The 20,649-nt window shown below is 42.0% G+C and overlaps 1 protein-coding gene across 7 annotated transcripts in view; it reads left to right on the top strand.

Moving 5' to 3' along the window:
* NALCN (sodium leak channel, non-selective) overlaps positions 1–20,649 on the top strand; it is a 317,004-nt gene that overhangs the window by 122,094 nt on the left and 174,261 nt on the right. For all 7 annotated transcript variants that reach the window (XR_014819860.1, XM_084982252.1, XM_084982251.1 and 4 more), the window contains exon 11: positions 15,243–15,374. Coding sequence is in view for 6 of the 7 variants with exons in the window: in XM_084982252.1 (XP_084838378.1) it covers positions 15,243–15,374 (132 nt within the window). In the remaining variant the exon portion in view is untranslated. The remainder of the gene's footprint in view (positions 1–15,242; positions 15,375–20,649) is intronic.

Genomic DNA, 20,649 nt, shown 5'->3' with positions numbered 1-20,649 from the left:
GCAAAACCCATATGCTTGTGAAATTAATTTTAAACTGTAGAAATAAAATAAAAAATGGAGTTCCCGTTGTGGCTCAGTGGATTAAGAACCCCATTAGCATCCATGAGGATGCAAGTTCAGTCTCTGGCCTTGCTCAGTGGGTTAAGGATCCTCCGTTGCCACAAGCTATGGTATAGGTCACAGATGTGGCTCAGATTTTGGTGTTGCTGTGGCTGTGGCATAGGCTGCAGCCGCATCTCTGATTTGACCCCTAGCCTGGGAACCTCCATATGCTGCAGGTGCAGCCCTAAGAAGAGAAAAATACTTCCCATTTTTCCTCCCTCATTCCACTTCCCAGAGGGAACCTAGAGGTCAGTGATAGGAACCAATCTTCTGAGAACCTTTAATCCTGAATTTGTACATTATATTTCTTCTATAAAACAGCATTTCTGCCCCCAGGAGACACTATCATTTTCCAGAGTGTTTCTTCTTTCTAGAACCCTCTTCTCCCCTGCTCAGACTTCAGAATTCATCTCAAGTGTTACCTTCTCAAGGAGGCCTTCCTGGTCCTCGAAGAAACGCATCAGATGTCCCAGTCATATGTGCCCCTATCATCCTATACTTTTCTTTTGTGTTTAATCATCATTTTAATTAAAAAATTAAAATGGCATAATTTGTTAAAGGTGTGTTTTTCCAACCAGAGGAAAGCTCTATGACAAGAAGGACCATCACAGTTCAGGGTCAGCCTGTGACATAAATACATCTGTGTTTAGAAATGTAGTCTTAGACATAACGTAGTTGAAAAGAACCAAAACCAATTCCTCCCTAACAAAAAAAAGGAGGATGTGTTGGAATGAAGCACTTGAACAGCTGTAATTAAACTGATGTGGTCATTTTGCCATTGTTGGAGTGGATTCGAAACATGAGGTGGCCTCAGCAATAGCTGACAGAGGGTGACAGGGGGCGGGGCGCACAGAGTCCCCACCTGAGTGTTGGGAACTGTTGCTTTTGTCTCGAAAGTAGAACTGTTTTTAAATTTGACCCCAAGTTTAAAACATGGAAATTTGACTTGAAATCCACATATCCTACTGCCTTTGTAATTTAGAAAGATCTGGCAGCACTGGGCTCTCACCCCACATGGTGTCCTCGCGGCAGCTGGGCGCTGGCTGCTGCCTTAGGCACAGTCTCCATTTTCCACGAGTCTCCCAGTGCTCCAAATGTCATCCCCACAGCACATGTGCAGGTTTTATTTATCAGCAGACTGGTATGGTGACTTTTTCCTAGTAGCAAAATATTTCCCTTTCCTCGTGCCTCTATGGAGGGAAAATAAATATCATAAATTCATAAATGCTCACATATATAAATACCTATGTAAATGCATGCATGAATGAATAACACTGTTTGCAGAGTGGAGACATGGACTTGTCTCTTTGGAGAGACCAATTTCATACTATATTCTGAGACACAAATTATAAATGTAATTACTGTTATAATTACAGTCGTAATGGGAGTCACGTGTACGCACACAGGGAAAGCCTTCCATGGGGGGCCCTGGGGGTCTTTGCTGTTTTTATAATGAATGAGCCACACATGTCCTCACAGTGCATCACACAACCACAAGTTTGGAGGAGCAGGAAGACAAGCAGAACCTTCTTGCTGACCTTGGAAGTTCTATGGGAGACCTCTCTGACGTCACCTGTTGAAAGTGATAATTCACTTCATGTTAACAAAGTTAATTTTGCTATAGGACATTTTGCACGTTTATTCATGAAATCCATATTTAATAAGGAAATTAAACAAGATCAAAATCTATGCAGTTCTTACTCAATTCATTCCTCAGTTAAGTACAAACGAGCACATGTCCTGTGGTCCTCATCCCTCCCCCGCATCCAGCCTGGAGGTCTTTCTGCATCTGTCTGTCTTTCCCCACCCCCCTGTGCTCCACTGAGAAGTTCCTTGTCTGGGGTCCTCCCTCCACCCCTGCCTTCTGTCCTGGCTGCCAACATGATGACTGGAAGTGCTGGAGGCTGTGATTAAGCCAAATCACATACCTCGTTTCCTCTTCTTTTTGTGCTGCAACTGTCTGTAGCCCGCAGCTGCTGACATGACCCCTACCTCTCAGTCTGCATCCGCAGACATCCTTACTTGGTTCGATGACGTGGTCCCCAGGGCAGCATCTTTCTGGAGGGAGAATAAACCCCCCTGTTGAAGCCCCTGAGAGAATAGGCTTTAGAGACAGACATATTTCAGCTATGCTACTTACAGTATGACCTTGGGTATATTCTGTAAATTCAGGATAATATATCCTTCCTTGGCCTGTGAGAATTAAGTGAGTATTGACGTCCTTGTCAAGAATTATTTGGTTGTGAGAACCAGACCTTGTGCTCACAGGGGGTGTTTATTATGAGTATATCAGGTCGGGGGCGGGGTGTGTGGGGGGGACTATGCATCAAGTGACTCAGCCTTTCTTCAAAATGTCACAGAGGTATTAAAATACTTAATGCTTCTGACACTATGAATGTAGGTCCTATTAGGGTCTCTGTTTAACAAACGACAAGCTCGAGGGGCAGAGAGGCTCACTCACTTATGGTCACCCAGCTACCGACTGGGAATTTCATCACAGGCAGTCTGCTTCCTGTTTTTAACCACTTCATTTTCATCGCTGTATATTATCCTGCTATAAAAATATGCCACAATAGGTCTATTTGTTCACTCACGCACCCTCCTTTTGATGGCCATTGAGTTGTGGGTTTTTTTATTGTTTTTTTTTTATTGTTTTGCTATTGCAAACATTCTAAGACCCTTTTTGCCCATATATCCTTGTGCACACATGTAAGAATTATCTGAGCATTTGTAGTTGGGAGAGGAGTTGCTGGGTTAAAGGATATGAACGACGTGAGGCTTTATGTGATATTGCCTGGTGGCTTCCCAGATGAAAGAGCTGCTTTTTACTCCTCCAGCGCCTTGTAAGAGTTCTCCTTGTCTCACATCCTTGTCCATTCTTGATGTTATCATCACACTGGATGGTGTGAAATTAATCATAATGTTAAATTGGCATCCTCCAATTTCAGCCTAAGGATGTTAAACATTTTTTTTTTTTTTGGATGTACGTAAACCACTTATATTTTCTGGAGATTGCTTCTTCATGTCTGTTGCCCATTTACCTGTGGATTTTTCCAAATGATTTCCAGGAATACCATGTGGTTCTGTGTTTTTGTTTTTTTTTTTTTTTTTGGCCATGCCCATAGCACATGGAAGTTCCCAGGCCAGGGAAGGACCCCACACCACACCAGTGACCTGAGCCATAGCAGGGACAATGCCAGATTCTTAACTACTGAGCCGCCAGGGAACCCAATTCTGGGCGATTCTAAAGGGCATGTCACTTCTACCTAACTGCAAAAACGCATGAAAATATTTAGAAAGATAAATCCAAAATATTAAATCTTAACCTATGTGCATACAGTTTGCACCTCTACCATCTTTGGGCAGTGATGTAATTCTTTTATATGGTATTACCAAACCCATTTAGAAATTTTCTTTAAGTGTGTCTTGAAGTGTGAGTCTCTGGAAAAGTGAAAAGTTAGAATTGAATTTTTTAAGCATCAACCCATTACTTAGCTGTTGAAACTCAATTTTAGCATAAACAGCAGCTGAGTGAAGAGGTCACCTGCATGCATGATAAATAGAACTCGGCTAAATTGGAACCGAATTCCTGGGCTGCTGCTGTGACCAGCCATTTTCCACCTGCCTCTCGGGTAGGAGTTCTCGTCTCTTGACAGGTTGACAGATGTGGCTGCACAGTTTTGAGCCATCTTCCGTCACACACCCAGAGATCTATTATCTGGAAGGAAGTCACTGACAAGAAAATGAACATATGCCTGAGACCGGGCATGCTCGAGCTCCGTTTCTCTTTGGTAACATCCCATCGTGGGCTTCCTCTGTAAAGAGCAAAGATAAGAGCCTTTTACCATAAGTAGGTCAAATTGTGGCAAAGTCATTACTAGAGTGTCTTAATGCTCTTTGAGAAAATTTCCACTGAAGGCGAAGGCGGGAGAAGGGGCAGACTGACATGCGCATTTCGAGCGATGAAATGACATCCTAGCCCTTCTTAAACATCTATCTTCTTAATGAACCTTCTCACAACCTGGCAGATAATTTCAAGGCTTGATTGAGCCCAGGAGAACATATGTTTCCATCTACAAGCAAACCTCTTCCATCCTTCCAGTGCCATGGGAGAAGATGGTGTGGTCTAGCTAAGACGTTACAGCCAGGAGAACCTCAGACAAGGGGCCAGCTCTCCCAGAAATCCGGTTTCCTGACCTGAAAAAAGGGGATAAGGATAGCACTCAGGGGCTGGTAAGAATTTGGAAGTGAGGCACATAAAATGCCCAGTGCAGTGTGTGGGACCCTGTGATGGGTAAGTCGGTCCATAGAGCTGATTATTAATCGCCTAACACTGTTCACGCTGAGTGTTCTATTCAATTCCAGGCAGTCAGCTCTCGTGCACACCCGTAGTCCAATGACCACACAGCCTTGCCTTCTTGCCCTGCTTTCTGAATCTCAGAAGTGTATTTCCATGTGTCCAGCAGACACGTTCCCAAGCGTTCTCAGGGACCCATCACGCCTCCCCCAACCCCGCCCCCACCAGAAACCAGGCTTTTCCTGCAGCTCCAGAAACCCGTACTCTAACCTGTAGTGCTCCACTCGTGATCCTCCCCAAATTTGCTCTGTCTTCAATTCTGTCATTTATTCAGGCTTTTGAATTTCCTTGAATCATGCCCCCACCCCTTGTTAACATCCGTACCCTCCAAAGCAGGTCAGAGCTTCCTGATCTCCGACTCCCTGATTGTATTTGGTCACTTTCTCGCTACTTCCCGCTGTTTCCATAGAGCATTTGCCTGAGAAGCGCTTAGCCCACATTTAGGGGTTTATGTGCAAATGCGCACCTGCGTAGGCGTTCCTGTGCGGAACCCCACGACCTCACACTCGACACGCACGGAGTCTCACTCTCCTCTTAGGCAGATGCCAGCCTAATGGCAGGTCCCTCACCAAACACGTTGCATGCACACACGCTCATCTTCATTTTCTAACAGCGGAGCACAAGCCGGCTTAGTGAAAAATCAGGGGAGGGAAAAGGAAGAAAAATTACTTCATAATAACCTAGAATGAGAATTAAGAATGAGCAGAATACAATACCTAAAGGCAAAACAGCACACGATGTAAGAAGGTAGCTAAAAGGTTAATTAAAAAAACTTTCTCTATATGCTTGAAACCAGTCATGGCTAAACCCTCTGAAGAGAGGAGACTATTGTGTACAACCTCAGTCCAAAATACTCCATATAGAACTCATTAAATCTCTGTATTATATTCTATATTCATATATCCAATATATTATATATTTTTTCAAACAATAGTTATATTCAGAATAGAGATCCACAAAAATAAGGTAAAATTGTTAGTGCTATTTTTGTTTGGGGTTTTTTTGTTTTGTTTTGTTTTATTTTGTGTTTTAGGTCTGCACCCATGGGATATGGAAGCTCCCAGGCTAGGGGTTGAATCAGAGCTGCAGCCGCTGGCCTATACCACAGCCACAGCAATGCCAGATCCGAGCTGCGCCTGCAACCTACACAACACCTCACACCAACACCAGATCCTTAACCCACTGAACGAGGCCAGGGATTGAACCTGGATCCTCATGGATATTGGTCGGGGTTGTTACCACTGAGTCACGACGGGAACTCCCTATTTTTGTTTACCAAGTTATCTTGCAGCTGATTAAATGCTTTTTCATCTTTGATTTTTGAGGCTCATTGGAAGAAACACATGTTCAGATAACCTTAAAATTGTTTGTGTCTCAGATTATCTCAGACTAAATTCTTATATCACTGTTCATCTTCTGATTTGAATAAGTCTGTATAAATGTCTGGCATATAGTCTTGGGAGATAAATTTCCATCAAATATTTGTTGCATTGCCGCCTTTGGAAAAAATGAAGGATGCGTTGTTGTTCTTGCAAGTCTTGATTTCTGGGGTTAAATATGCACCCTCTTTAAAACTTTCAGCCAGGGTGTGAAATTGCCCAGTATTTTCTCAGCGTTCAGCAGAATTACTGCAATCGAAGAGTCTGGAAGAGCAGCATGACGCCTTACATGCCCTCAGGCTGATGACAGGCTTAGACATCATAAAAAACTTCAGTCATTTTGTATTTGGTGTATTTCTGGAATGTTTGTTTGATCTTTTACACCTCCTGTATGCTTTCAAGTTTCTCAAAGTGAGTCCCCCACTTTAAGATGCTATATAGCTTAAAGACTTTTTAAATTATCTCTGCTGTCATCATTTATAATAACCGACATTCTTCCTTACACTAGATATACAGTTTATTTGAAAAGGACAGCTCATTAATTTTATTTCTGATCTGGCAATTTCCCGCTTGAATTTAGAACAAAGATTTCATGTTCACCTGGTCACCATTTCATACTAAAAATAAAAAGAAACGTATGAAAGTAAATTTTGGAGTTGCTGTCGTGGCTCAGTGAAAACGAATCTGACCAGTGTTCATGCGGTCACAGATTCGATCAGTGAGTTAAGGATCCAGTGTTGCCGTGAGCTGTGGTGTAGGTCGCAGACGTGGTTCCGATCGGGCGTGGCTGTGGCTGTGGTGTAGGCTGGCGGCTACAGTGCTGATTCGCCCCTTTGCCTGGGACCCACCATATGCCACAGATGTGGCCCTAAAAAGCAAAAATAAATAAATAAATAAATACATGTAAATTTCGAGTGATTAGGTAGACATTTCATTGAGCTGTAAGAATGTCAAAGTGTCTTCAAAGATCTTAAACCCGTCCTGGTTTCCGTGTCCCCTGTCTAGCAGCCCCATCCCAGACCCTCACCTTTCACCAAGGTGTTCCCGAAGACAGAGAGAAAAGAAAGACTCGCCACGACACTGAAGTACGAAAGCAGCTTTTGTCAGAATCTATGCCGTAACTGCGGTCGGTGGCGCTGTAGTGAGAACAGTGGAAGATGTTAGCACCTGCCCTCTGGCCTTTCCCTCACACTTGACTGCAAGTCAGAAACAGAATCCTGAGGAGGGGAAGGCCCGGGTAACCATCCCCGGCAGAGGTTAATTGCCAGGGTGCGAGGGGTCCCCCACGGCTCATTTCAAGTGAACAACCTGCAGTCCCTGAACACGAAACTAGGGGAGAGATGCACACAGTTACAGCTCCAGCTCCCCACCAGTGGGCCAGCTGTGTTTTCCACTACCCTCCATCAAAGATGGCATATACATCTATGTAGATACCTTCCTCTCTGTGTGTGTGTGTGTGTGTGTGTGTGTGTGTGTGTGTGTGTGTGTGTCTGTAAATGCATCATAAAATTTTGCTTGCAAAAATGATCTTTTGATGACCCCATCTGAAGAACATGCTGCCCCAGGTCGCTGTAGAGAGGAAGGGGGAGTTTGGAGAAGCAGACCCTGTCTTAATTGCTCCCTCCCAAAGGGACACACCCCTTCATTTCCATTCCATTGATGGGAAGCCCTCATGTTGCCCCAGCTCAGTGTTCAATAGGCTGAGCATTGTCATTTCACTATATGCCCTGGGTAAAGAAGCAGGCTTGGTGGGCATCTCAGTTGGCTTTTGTTAAGCAACAAACCACTCTGAAACATAGTGCCTTGTAACACAGATGCTGTTTTTTGCTAGTGAATTGATGGGTTAGCTGAATAAGGCTGCCCGTTGGAGCCAGTGTCAGCCGATCTCGGCCGGGCCACTTGGATCTGAAGTCAGCCGGCACCTCTGCTTCTGCACACGGCTGACTGTTGGGGTAGAGGGATGATGGGGCCATAGCTACCATTTAACAGGCCAGCCTGGAGAAATGTGGTGGCTCATGGCTGCAAGAGAGCTGCCAGAGTAAGTCACAAATCACAGTGTTTTCCAAGGCTCTGCCTCTGTCGCCTTTGCTGTTGTCTCACTGACCAAGACAAATCACGTGGCTACGTGCAGACGGAGAGCAGCAGGGCACCGCCAAGGCTGTGGATACAGAGGTGGGTTCAATGTCAGGCCATTTCAGGCTCTGCCACACAGGCGAAAAGAACTATGGATGCCACTGGCTCAGTATAATAATCAGTCCTTTGCTGCATTTCTTTTCCACCAGTGTGCTTTTTCCCTCGTTGAAGTCCAGTTTGTATGGTAGAGTCAGACATTGATGATTAAAAAATATTAACAACTGTAATAAGTATTTGTATGGCAGTTTAGGATGTACTATCTAGCCTTACAGAGTAGAGCGAAAGATACAGCCACACTGGCCAAGATATGGAAGTGTCCTACCAAGCCCCTCTTCCTTCTTCCTTCGATTTGACTTCTGAGTGTGTGGCTTTCATTCTCCCAGTTTACTGTTCAGGAATGAGGCAAACCAGCCGGGACATGACAGTGGGCAGGGTCTTCTGTACCTTTGTGGGAATCACTTGTGCATTTCCTCTGCCCTCCGGCTCTCCGGGAACGTGCCCGGAGCTGGCAGGCGGGAAAGGCAGAGCTTCGAAGGACACTCATGGGTTCTATTCTCAAGATTGATATTCGGAGATTGCCTGTTTTAACGCAAATTCTTTATAGTGGAGAGAATTATTTTGTATGTTGCTTAGGGAAGTAACATGCATCCAGATGTCTTCTAAATCAGGAAAAAAAGCTGCACCACCCGCAAATGGGAGATTTATTTCAGGATTGATGCCCCTGGTCGTTTACGTTATATTCTTTTTCGTGTGCTCATGGCTCATATGCAAGATAGTTTCTGAGAATTTCGTCTTGTAATTGCATTGTTCTCCCAATATGTTTATTTTGAAATCGAATCAAAACACAACTTTTAGTACAAAGCTGATACAATGTTCAGGGCATGAAATTTGCTTGCCAGGGTAGGATGTTTTATTCATTCCAGCAGTAATTTGAAGAAGGATTTGAGGGAGCTCCCACTGTGGCTCAGTGGATTAAGAACCTGACTAGTATCCATGAAGACATGGGTTTGATCCCTGGCCTTGCTCTGTGGGTTAAGGACCTGGCTTTGCCATGAGCTGAGGAGTAGGTTTCAGATGTGGCTCAGACCTGGCATTGCTATGGCGATGGCTGTGACAGGCTGGCAGCTACCACTCCAGTTTGACTCCTAGCCTGGAAACCTCCATATGCTGCAGGTACAGCCCTAAAAAGCCAAAAAAAAAAAAAAGAAAGATTTGAGTTCTGAGCTATACCATATTCATTATTCAAATGTATCCTTATTGTGACCTCCTAGGTAACAATTTTGATTCCCTGGATGTTTGCTTGCAGAGTCTTTAGAATCTGAAAGGCACTGTTCTGTAGGAAATACTACTAAAAAAAAATTAATGAGAATAACCCCTATGAAGTACTTAAGCACACACAACACTAAAAGTGAGATCACTTAAGACTTTTTGCAAATCTGTAAATTTTCCTGGTCCCTCTCAAGATTAGTTACCTCTTCCACCTGAATCCTCCTCTTCCACTTTTTTACCTTCCCCGTAAGCAGCTAACTATATCTCTACCTTTAAATGATACCTCGAGTGTTTTCAAATACAATAATAATAATAAGAGTTGTGGAGTGTCAGATGCCTGCTGTGACATGTATACTATTTAGCCTCGATCCTGTTTAGACTCTATGCCAAGTAGTCTCATTTCTATTCATGTTGCAACCTAGAGATGTAGAAGTTATCATACCCATTTCCCAGGAAAGATGACTGGGTCACAGAGCAGTTAAATTGGGCACAGAGTCAAGATTTGAACTCAGCTCAGGCTGTCTTCACAATTGACATTCTTTTACCCTGTGGGGATCTTAGACCTTTCAGTAAGGCGCTTCCCCATCAGCTTTCAAATACAGTGTTTGCAAACATGGACCCTCTATTCAATCACAAAGGCTTGGCTTGGAACCTGCTTCTCATTCTTCTTTAATATGTAAAGCAGAGTCAGCTGCATTTTGACTGCAAGAGCGTGTACTTTGGACTCAAAGCCTAGAAACTACTTTCTGACTCTGGGAGCTTGGAAATTGACTCATCCTTACCTGTTGCTCCATAGGTGAGGGGATAACACATGCACCTGTTGTACAGCATTGTTGAGGATTAAATGAGATGTTCCCATCTGCATGTAATATGCTCGGAATGAGGGTTGGCACAAACCAAGCCCTCGAACATGAGCTCTTATTTTGATCATGTGTCCTGTTGGTATCAACTTGAATTGAGTGAGGGTCCCTGACCATGTTGGGTGTGGACTTCAGGCTTTGAGAGTGTTCCTTTCCTCTCATGGTAAGACTCAGAAAAGGGGCTTGTTCTTTTCTTCTGCTTGAGAGTGGACTCAGTTTCATTGCTTCACAGCCAATGTGTCACGACATGTTCTGAAACAAGGCAGGATGAAAACCGTTCTGAATTTGCATTTGTAATGATACATTTTACAGAGGGCCCTCCAGTTGCCTTGGGCGGAAGGAACCCTTTGATCAGGCAGAATTTCGTAGGATCGGGCAGATGTCTGCAGTCCTATTTCGTAGATGATCTGAGCTGATGTATGTCAAAATTACCAGCAGTACTTGTTTCAATGTCCCAGTGCTACTGTGACAAATTTCTACGGATGAAATGACTTCCAACAACACACATTTATTATTTATGGTTTTCCAGGTCCGAAGTCCAAAATGAGTTTCAGCGGGCAAAAATCAAAGTCTGAGCAAGGCTGTCTTCTAAAAACTTTAGGGACAAGACCGATTCCTTGTCTTTTCCAGTTTCTGCAGGCCACCTGTCTTCCTAGACTTTATGAACAAGTCTGTGGTGGTGTCTTCATAATCCTGTCCAAATAGTTGTAAAACCAACACGTATTTTTGTCTCTATGGATCCAAACTGGTTGAGTTGATTCTTGCTCTTGGAGTAGACGTGGGAGTGGGGTCAGGGAGATGAAGCATTTGTTTTTGCAGTGATATACCTTAATATAGTGCCACAATATTCCAGCCAGTATTTGTTATATATTTTATTCTGTGATTACAGAATTTTAGAATTGTGAAAGGGCAAATTTGTTAAGAATGTCATAGCTTACCCAATTTAAGCTGCTGATCAAGGAGTATCCTCTACAGCAGAGCTTCTCAAACTTTAATTGCACATTAATCAGGGTCAAAGATGCTGATTCTGATTCCATGTGTGTGGAAGGGGGCCGTTTCTAGTGAGGGTCTACATTTCTTATATACTCCCAGGAAGCCACCGGTCCAGGGACCACACTTTGAGTAGTAAGGCTTCTAAGCATTCCTGGCATTGCTGCCTTGGGGCTGATTCTGTTACAGTGTCTTCCTCCTGTTTTGGTAATTCCAGCTGTCGCCTACAGAAATCAGTAGTGCTTGGATCAAAGCCAAACTCAAAATATACGCAAAACTTGTCTGACTTTAAAATATATATGTAAACCAAAATGACATTGCCATTAAAGGGGATTTTTAAAAATTATGTAGCAGGATCTGAAGAGTCTTACATTAAATATATCTATAAATATATAGGTATCTATCTACACATGTATAAAAATACACATACACACATACTTATATACATACATATGTATGTGTGTGTTTATATCTAGCTATATTCATTCTACATCCACATTAAATAATACAGTTGTGAAAATCTCAAGTTATATGATATTTTGTGACACTGGCAACTTTAACATATTCCTCTGTGTTAAGTTTCATAACAGAATGGAAAGTTGAAGTGTCTTCATTTGGACAGTCCTGTAGATGTAAGGATGAGTCTAAGTGTTGGCGTTCCCGTTGTGGCACAGAGGAAACGAATCCGACTAGGAACCATGAGGTTGCGGGTTCGATCCCCGGCCTCACTCAGTGGGTTAAGGATCCGGTGTTGCCATGAGCTGTGGTGTAGGTCACAGATGCAGTTCAGATCCCAAATTTCTGTGGCTGTGGTGTAGGCTGTAGCTCCCTAGCCTGGGAACCTCCATATGCCACGAGTACGGCCCTGAAAAGAAAAGAAAAGGAAAGGGAAGAAAGAAAAGAAAAGAAAGGATGAGTCTAAGTATAACATTTCCAGTCTTTCTACATTAAGGAGAGCCATAGCTAGTTTCAAACATCAGTTGAATTGAATTGAGTTGAAGTGGTCCCTGTTGCTAGTTCTAACTTTAAAGCTAGAGTTACTGGTTGTATTATTTAAATTTGGCTGCTGCACGTAGTGATTGCCTTAATTCTTATTTAATATTTGAAAGTTATTCCTTTGGAGAAAGTCAGCTGAGCCGTGGTGATTATAGCATATCAAAATCCATTGTAAGTGATTATTTTAATGACTCCCTACCAACGAGGATACATAGACATTCAGACAAAAAACAACCTAATTATAATGACAGCACCAAAGTGAAGCTGTGACAGTTACAAAACCAATTTAAAAGTTTTTTGACAGCCATGGCTAAAAGCTTTGTTTGGACCTTTCAGTAATAACCGTTTACTTAAGACATAAATCCACAGCGAAGGAAAATAGCAAGAGAAAGTTGTGGCTTTTCTGTCATGCAGATGAAGTGGAAATCAGCTGAAATGTTTTTAATAGAACATTATGTTGAAAAGGGTATAGAAAAGGAATAATAGTTACGGAATTTAACTCTCACAATGCAAAAAGGACTAAATAACAATACAAATTCCAGTGAGAATAGAAAACTTGCCAACTGATTTGCTTATCTATGTTATGAAGGTCAGTAGTTCCTGCAAGTAAATTGATGTGCATTTAAATATGTTGATTGACAGCCCTGGAATTTGATTTTGTGGTGCACATAGAATAAAGTCAAGGGCAAATAAATGGATGCAAGAATGCATCGGTAGCCATGGCGACACACAGCATTGCTTCATCTCCGCTCTTCCAATGGCTCTGACATCTCTCAAATTATTTGACTTTATCACTCATATTTACCTCGCTGGGTTCTGGACTTGGTCAAATACACAACATAATTAATTCTTTGACCTTGGGCAGTTTATTTCTCATTCCTTGTTCATAGAATTGCATTTTTTTATTTTTACTGCAAATCTTAATAGAACACATAATATGCAAGCACTGTTGTAAATGCTTACAGATACTTAAACTCATTTATGATAACTTTTGGAGTAGCCAGTAATATCTCCATTTTATTGATGAGAAAACCGAGGCACAGAGAGGTTTAAGTACCTTGCTCGGGCCCTGGAGCTTGTGTGTGGTAGGGTTTCAGCTCTGGGCACTTTGGCTCAGTGGCCATGCTGTTGCTGACTTCAAGGTCGTGAAGCCACATGAACGCACACCTCTGGATGCGGGGTCAGCAGTGGGGCTCAGAGGTTTTCTTTTTCTCTTCAGCTCTTCTCAGGTTCTGCTTCAGTTAGGTTCTTTTAATTGCAAAGACTAAATATCCTCAGATCAAGATTAAACAATGTCCTTATGTGTCTCTAAGTACTAAGAACAGACGAGGCTCCGAGAAGGGGCTACGTGGTGGTGCCAGTTCCCAGGTGGTTGGTGCCAAGGGCTGTGACTCAGTGGTGTGTTATGTGGTCATAACAGCTCCATCGGCTGCTCTCTGCCTTCAGCCTCTACTCTCTCCTTTTGTGTATTTCCTACCCCACGATGGGAAGAGTCTCCCAGAGTGGACTTTACACAGACCTGGGTGCAGAGCCCGGCTCTGCTATGTGACCTTGGACAATGACTTAATCTCTGTGAACTCACTGGAAGAAGTGTATGATATATCCCACTGTGTAGGGTTATGGTGGAGGTGAAAGAGATGAAATAAATAACACACTTTTAGTATTCGACACACAGTAGCTATGTAATAAGAGTCATTATTTTTGAATGCCTAATTATTTCACCTCAGTATAGGCAGGGGCCTTGGACGACATTGGGGTTCCACTTTCAATTCTTGTGCAACAGTGAGGAAGTTATTTAATTTCTCTGAGCCTCAGTTTTCTTCTCTATAAAATTAGAGTAACTTCATGGGGCTGTTATGACATTAAATGAGTTGATTTAGGTAAAACATCTGTGACTGCTCCAGACCCATAATAATTATAAATATAGACATCAGCTATTCTTAGTTGTAGTATAATTTTTGATACATTATTTAAGCAAAGGGCACAAAGTTCCAGTTACATAAGATAAATAAATTATGGCAATCTACACAGCATAGTGCCTGTAGCTAGCAAAACTCTATTGTACATCTAAAATTAGCTGAGAGGATAGAACTTATGTTATCCTCTTACCACAAATAATAATAATAAGAAGAAGAACAGTAATAATAATCATAAAGGAGTTGAGAGGAAGCTTTGGGAGGTGATCCTTGTGTTTTTGGCTTTGATGATGGTGACGCTTTCATGGACGTGTATTTATCCCCAGAGTCATTGGGTTGTATGCATTCAGTATGTCTCACTCTTTTTATGTCAACCGTGCCTCGATAAAGTGGTTTTAAGCATTAAAAAAAGTACATGATTAAAAATGGCAATTAAATAAATAATTCACAAAAGTGATAAAGTAAGAATTAAACAGGTCTTAAGTTTCTCCCACTTTTCCAGTTTTATGATTATCTCTAAGATGCTTTCATCTGCAGTAGCTTTTTTCTCTTAACAGAATAAAGCAATACTACTTATTTTGGGAGAGCCACTTTCCAGAAAATAATTTCTCCATACAATCAGTATTAAGGATAAAAGCTTCCTAACCAGCTAGTGAGAATGAAAATATAGACTCTACACAAGTTCGGTGAAAGGTATTAGGCATTTTTAACCAAAAGTCTCTGAAACTATCTCCCCAGTTATTTTTTAGCTTCCTGAAGAAAAATGATTCCTTTGCTCACACTGCTCAGCAGTAACTTTCATCAAGTTATCTTAGAAGTGCTCTTCTGGGCTCGGAGTTGCCAGGGGGAGAGGATTTGGGGAGGGATGGCTTGGGAGTTTGGGCTTAGCAGACACAAACTATTACATATAGGATGAATAAGCAACAAATTCCTGCTGTGTAGCACAGGGACCTATATTCGGTGTGCTGAAATAAAACATGATGGCAAAGAATACAAAAAAGAATGTGTGTAAATATGTTTACATATATATGTTTTACATGTATGCATATGTAAGACGGAGTCATTTTGCTGTGCAGCAGAAATTAACACAACATTGTAAAGCAACTATAATTCAGAGGAACAATTTACTTTAAAAAAGGACTGGCCCTCACAGCAGCATGTCACATAGATGTTGCAGATCTAGGTCTAAGCACCTAAGTACGTTTCATCCTAGATTTATTTCTCTGTTTTGCCTCCGCAGCAAATGATGCGCTCCTCCGTTTTCCACATGTTCATCCTGAGCATGGTGACCGTGGACGTGATAGTGGCCGCCAGCAACTATCACAAAGGAGAAAGCTTCAAACGGCAATATGACGAGTTCTATCTGGCGGAGGTAAGCTGCTCCCTGGGGGCTGATCACCTTTCAGGGTGGAGGTGAACCTCAGCTAATGATAACGCCTTTTATAAATGTGGAAGTTAATTTCACTCAGGCGGTACTTGCCTTCGACCAGAACTGATTCATCGTCTGCTTCTGAGGCGTTCCCCTTCGTCACCAGGTTGTGCGATGTATTTCCTGTCCCCTGGGTGGCCTTGTGATCCTCCCCACAGAGTGTCCCATGGCCACAGTGACCTTGCCCTGGGTGTTACTCTGGATGTCGTGCTCTTCTCCCGCCCACCTCTCGTTTTCTCTCCTTTGCCACGTTGTCTTAGTCTGTTTCCTGCTAAGGGTAAGCAAACAGATTCAGAACGTCGTAAGTATGCAGATCAGCTCAACAGTACTAAGGAAAAGGATGCTCTCTCCTGGAAAGATTTCTGTTCTAAAATGTAAGGTGTTGCAGCCTGCACTGAAGATGTCAAGTCACAAAGTAGAGTTGCCGTATCATCCTGCAGTCCCACTCCCAGCATATATCCAGACAAAACTATAATTCAAGAAGATGCATGCAACCCTGTGTTTATTACAGCACTATTTACAGTAGTCAAGACATGGAAACAACCTAAATGTCTATCATCAGGTGAATGGATTAAGAAGATACATATACACATATACACAATGGGGTATTATGCAGCCATAAAAAAGAATAAAATAATGCTATTTGCAGCAACGTGGGTGGACCTAGAGATTATCATACTAAATGAAGTCAAACAGAAAAAGATAGATACCATATTATATACTTATACATGGGATCTAAAATAAGACGCGAATGAACCTATCTATGAAACAGAAACAATGCCCAGATGTAGAGGGTAGACTTATGTTGCCAATGGGGGTTCAGGGGGGAGTCGGGTGGGGGGATTGGGAGTCTGGGATTAGCAGATGCAAACTATTGTGTATAGAATGGATAAACAGCAAGGTGCTACTATGTTGCACAGGGCACTACATTCAATATCCTGAGATAAACCATGATGGAAAAGCATAACCGAATCACTCTGCTGTACAGCAGAAACTAACACAACATTATAAATCAACTATACTTCAATAAAATAAATTTTTTAAAAAAGACGTCAAGTCAGGGACAGGAAGGTTTAATGATTCAATATGCATCTTCTAGCACCGTCCAGCTCATACTGGAGTTTTATAATAGTATTTCTTGTTGCTGGGGTAACTTTGTTCATATTTGATAGTTAAACATTCTTTAATGATTTGCAGAGACCATTGCTTTTTTTCACTGTCAAAAAATTATTCCTAAAAGATATCTTAGAATTCAGTGGTTATTTATGGAAAAAATTGGTTGACAGACAACTCTTTAGAAATGCATTCATCGTATAAGTGATATATATCTATCCAGCTGTGCTACACTTCAAGAAATCCAATATATGAAAAAGAAATCTTAAAAAGCAGAAACATCGCAATTTGATTATTTTTATTACAAAAGCACCTTTCACATACAAAATCGATGTGCCTTATAGTTGAGTTCCCTTGTATATCCAGAATTCTCCCAATGCATTTAAAAATGGATTTGGTTAATAAAAATTCAATCCACCTACACATAAACTTCTCAGAAAAAGAACTGATTACACCTATTGAATATTAACATCTATGTGGGTATCAAAAACTTTTAAGGAGCCCTTATGAGTTCTTCTCTTTGTGGAGGTTTGTTTCCTGTGGGAAAATGGCATTATTATGAATCTTTCACTGGTGGAGAGTCTTTGGGATGTGACACTGCTTACTTGCTGTGGCGAATATGGGTCTTGCAGTTTGGCAAAAAATACAGACAGGAAACAATAACAAGTTTTTTATGCTGTGGGAAACCAATGACAGGGGCTCATGATGAAATCATGTCCAGCCCAACACCTGAAAAATTGGTATATTTTTAGTGCAAATCCAGCTCAGAAAGCATGGATTGTCATTAAAAGCAGAAGGGAACATGGGTCTATAGTTATACTTGCAGGTGAATTTCTAGCACAGGGGTAGGACTTGAAGGAATCCCCATCAAGTGAGTTTTGTCTGTCCTGTGAAGTAGGAAGCTAGGTATGCATCCAGCCTGATGGTGAGACAGTAAAGTGGGAAGCTTGTGGAGAAAGAAGAGAAGAGACAGGTAATGGGGAGAATGCCAATAATAGTAATAAACAGTAATAATAATTAAAGATACATCGAATGCAAACCTGAAGGTTGGGACAACAAACTTATAGCGATGCCGACTGAGACAGGTCTGTGACTACTTTAGGCCTTGCCTAAAGGGGAGAAAAGGCAACGTTTAGCTTGTTCCATCTTTAGAGGTTTTTCAGTCTGGTGGAACCGAGAGACAGGAGATCAGGGAATATGGGTGGTTGGCAAAGGAGTTGAAGTGATGACCCTGTGGTCTAGGTTGGATATGAAAAGAGGGGCAATGAGAGGAGAGTGAAAGAAAAAGAATGAGGGATCAAGAGTCTCCACTGACCAAAGAACGGGTGTAGTGAAAGGGATGAAATGCAAGAGCTGGAAGGTAGGGTTGTGATCAGAGAGCGGGGCGCTGGGTTTAGGATTTCAGAATAATTCTGAGTAAATACAGAGTCTAGGATGTTATATGAGTGGGTGATGCAAACATAATGATGGAGTCAAGGCAGAAATGACGAGAAACCATCACGGCCAGGTGTTGGCTGGATCTTTGCAATGACACGCGTCAGTGAGTGTGAGGCCAGTTCTCCTGGAAAGGAGGTGGTGGCAGGTGAGAGTGACTGGTAAAATCTGGATGGAGAGAGAGGTGAATAGAGGGCAGCCATGGGGAGGGTTTGGAAGACGGTGTTTTCATCTGAGGGGACACATCTCAAAGGGGCATGAGGAGGTCACGGATAGTGTCACTTCCTCATCCACACATTGTCCTACATGGGCCATTGGAGCCTAAGCATCGTCTTCTGGAAAGGGTGATAGGCAGGTGATGCATTTGGGGCAAGACCAGTTGAGGGAAAGACGGAGGAAGCAGACAGTGAGCAGAGATCAGAAGTTGGGGAAGAGGAGTTCCCGTCATAGCTCAGTGTTTAATGAACTGACTCGTGTCCATAAGGACACAGATTCGATCCCTGGCCGTGCTCAATGGGTTAAGGACCTGGCATTACCATGAGCTGCGGTGTAGGTCACAGACGCATCTTGGATCCCGCTTTGCTGTGCCTGTGGTGTAGGCTGGCAGCTATAGTTCTGATTCCACCCCTAGCCTGGGAACTTCCATGTGCTGTGGGTGTGGTCCTAAAAAAACCCAGAATGGAACAAGAAACCCACAGTTTAGGTAAAGGCTCTGGGTGAAATGAAGTGAGATGACAGATGAAATGGAAGAATGATACAATAGTGTTAGAACCAGAGGTGGAAAGACCGATGACAAAAATGCCTGGGATAAAAACAGAAATGGCTCCACAGGACTGAGATATTGCCCGTCTTGCCAAGTGGAGCAATGTGTGTTTGCTCCTGCGGGAACCCTGCGTATCACAGATTCCTTTAGTATTTCTTCTGCAGCCCAGCCCAGGGTGGGTTCTCAGTCATACTAATCAATCCTGTAGAATAAATACTGGTCATTCACAGAATTCCCCAGTTAAGTTTTACCTAATTTTTTCACTTACGAAATTGTTCTCTTGCTTAATGTGTTTATGAGTGATCAGATTTATGATCATGCTGCAAGAAATTCCAACAAAATTTCAAATATTTTAATAGCGTAGAGTTCCCTGTTACCAGTCCAGTGTGCAGGTAGCATCTGGGGGTAGTTGACAAATCCTTGTAATTTTTCTTTTTTATAGTAGCACTCATTTTTTAATTAAAAGAATCAGAAAGGGAGGGTTGTATAGTAGACCAGAAAGAGAGGGTTGTATGGTAAAATCTGGCATATATTATGTTTCCATTAATTGTTGCCCCCTTCCCAAAGCACTGAAAGTGAATTTGAATTTAATGAGCAGTGTAGTGGAGATTTAGTTCACTTGAAAAAAAACATATGGGCATCATCTTATACCTGAACCACTGAAACACTCAGAATTGGTTCCATGTCTGTTGTTTGATCTTGGGTGTCCGCGTTTCCCAACACGTTTGCCCTTTGTTCAAATCACATTCTCTCTTCTCTTTGTATTGGAAACTTGTATGTGAGTCAAAGTGGTCTGTTTCAGATGAGTGTGGTCAAGTCATTTTAACCACAATTTTTGTCAAATATTCTCTTAAAAAAAAAAAAATGAGGAGCTCTCTGGTCAGTGGTTTGAGGATCCAGCATTGTCACTGCTGTGGCTCTGGGTAGTTAAGTCATTTTAACCACACTTAATTTTTGTCAGATATTCTCTTTTTAAAAAAAAAAAAAATGAGGAGCTCTCTGGTCAGTGGTTTGAGGATCCAGCATTGTCTCTGCTGTGGCTCTGGTCACTGCTGTGGTGCAGGTTTGATTCCTGGCCTGGGAATTTCTGCATGCCACAGATGTGGCAGGAAGAAAAGAGAGAGAGAAAGAAAAAATTGATGAAATTATGTGAGTTTAAGCCAGGAGTCAACAAAGTTTTTCTTGAGGACCCAGATAGGAAGTACTTCAGGCTTTTCAGGCCACGTGCCCTCTGCTTCAACTACTCAACTCCATTGCTATTGTGCAAAAGTGAATGTGGTCTCAGAATGGTTGTGTTCCAGTTAAACTTTATGTATGAAAATAAGCGAGGAGCTTGATCCTAGTTCAAGCTGTAGACCTGCAGAGCATGTCAGCTAACATCCACATGTGTTAAATTCACACAGTAAGACTAGCGGCATAATCGCCACCATTTTTTTTGGAGGTTCCATTATGTTGCCAAGTGCTTTAAAGGAATTCTTTATCTCATTTGATCCTCAAAATGGCTATAATAACAGCAATTCAAGTTTATGGACTATAATGATACAGTATTTAAGGTAATAGCATTATGTAATATTATGGAAAGTTTATCTTTAAAATAGATCACAAGAGGCCATGAGCTTTCAGAGAAGTCATTTCTTGAGTTCTCACATGTTCCAGGATAAATTATTTTAAAAATCCAAAATAAGCCACTCTACCCATTAGGAGTCAACTTAGAGTCTGAAAAGCATCCTTTAAACGTAAATTAAGCTGCTTAACTTCTCTTGTGAAGCTGGGACTTGTTTGGTTACTTTGGATTGATTAACCTAAATTTAGAATTAGTTAAGAGACAGGAAAAGCTTGTGTTTTCTAGGCTATGCATAAACATACAGAGGAAAAGATTTACTTTCTTTGGTAAGCGTTTTCATTTTG

This window comes from Sus scrofa, chromosome 11 (genome assembly GCF_054392235.1).
Source record: "Sus scrofa isolate SSC_HxYL_T2T_F1_AM1 chromosome 11, Sscrofa_HxYL_maternal_Yorkshire_Landrace_v2.0, whole genome shotgun sequence".
NCBI classification, from domain to species: Eukaryota; Metazoa; Chordata; class Mammalia; order Artiodactyla; family Suidae; genus Sus; species Sus scrofa.
Note: the sequence above shows the minus strand (reverse complement) of the source record. Positions and strands in the feature narration are given on the sequence as shown.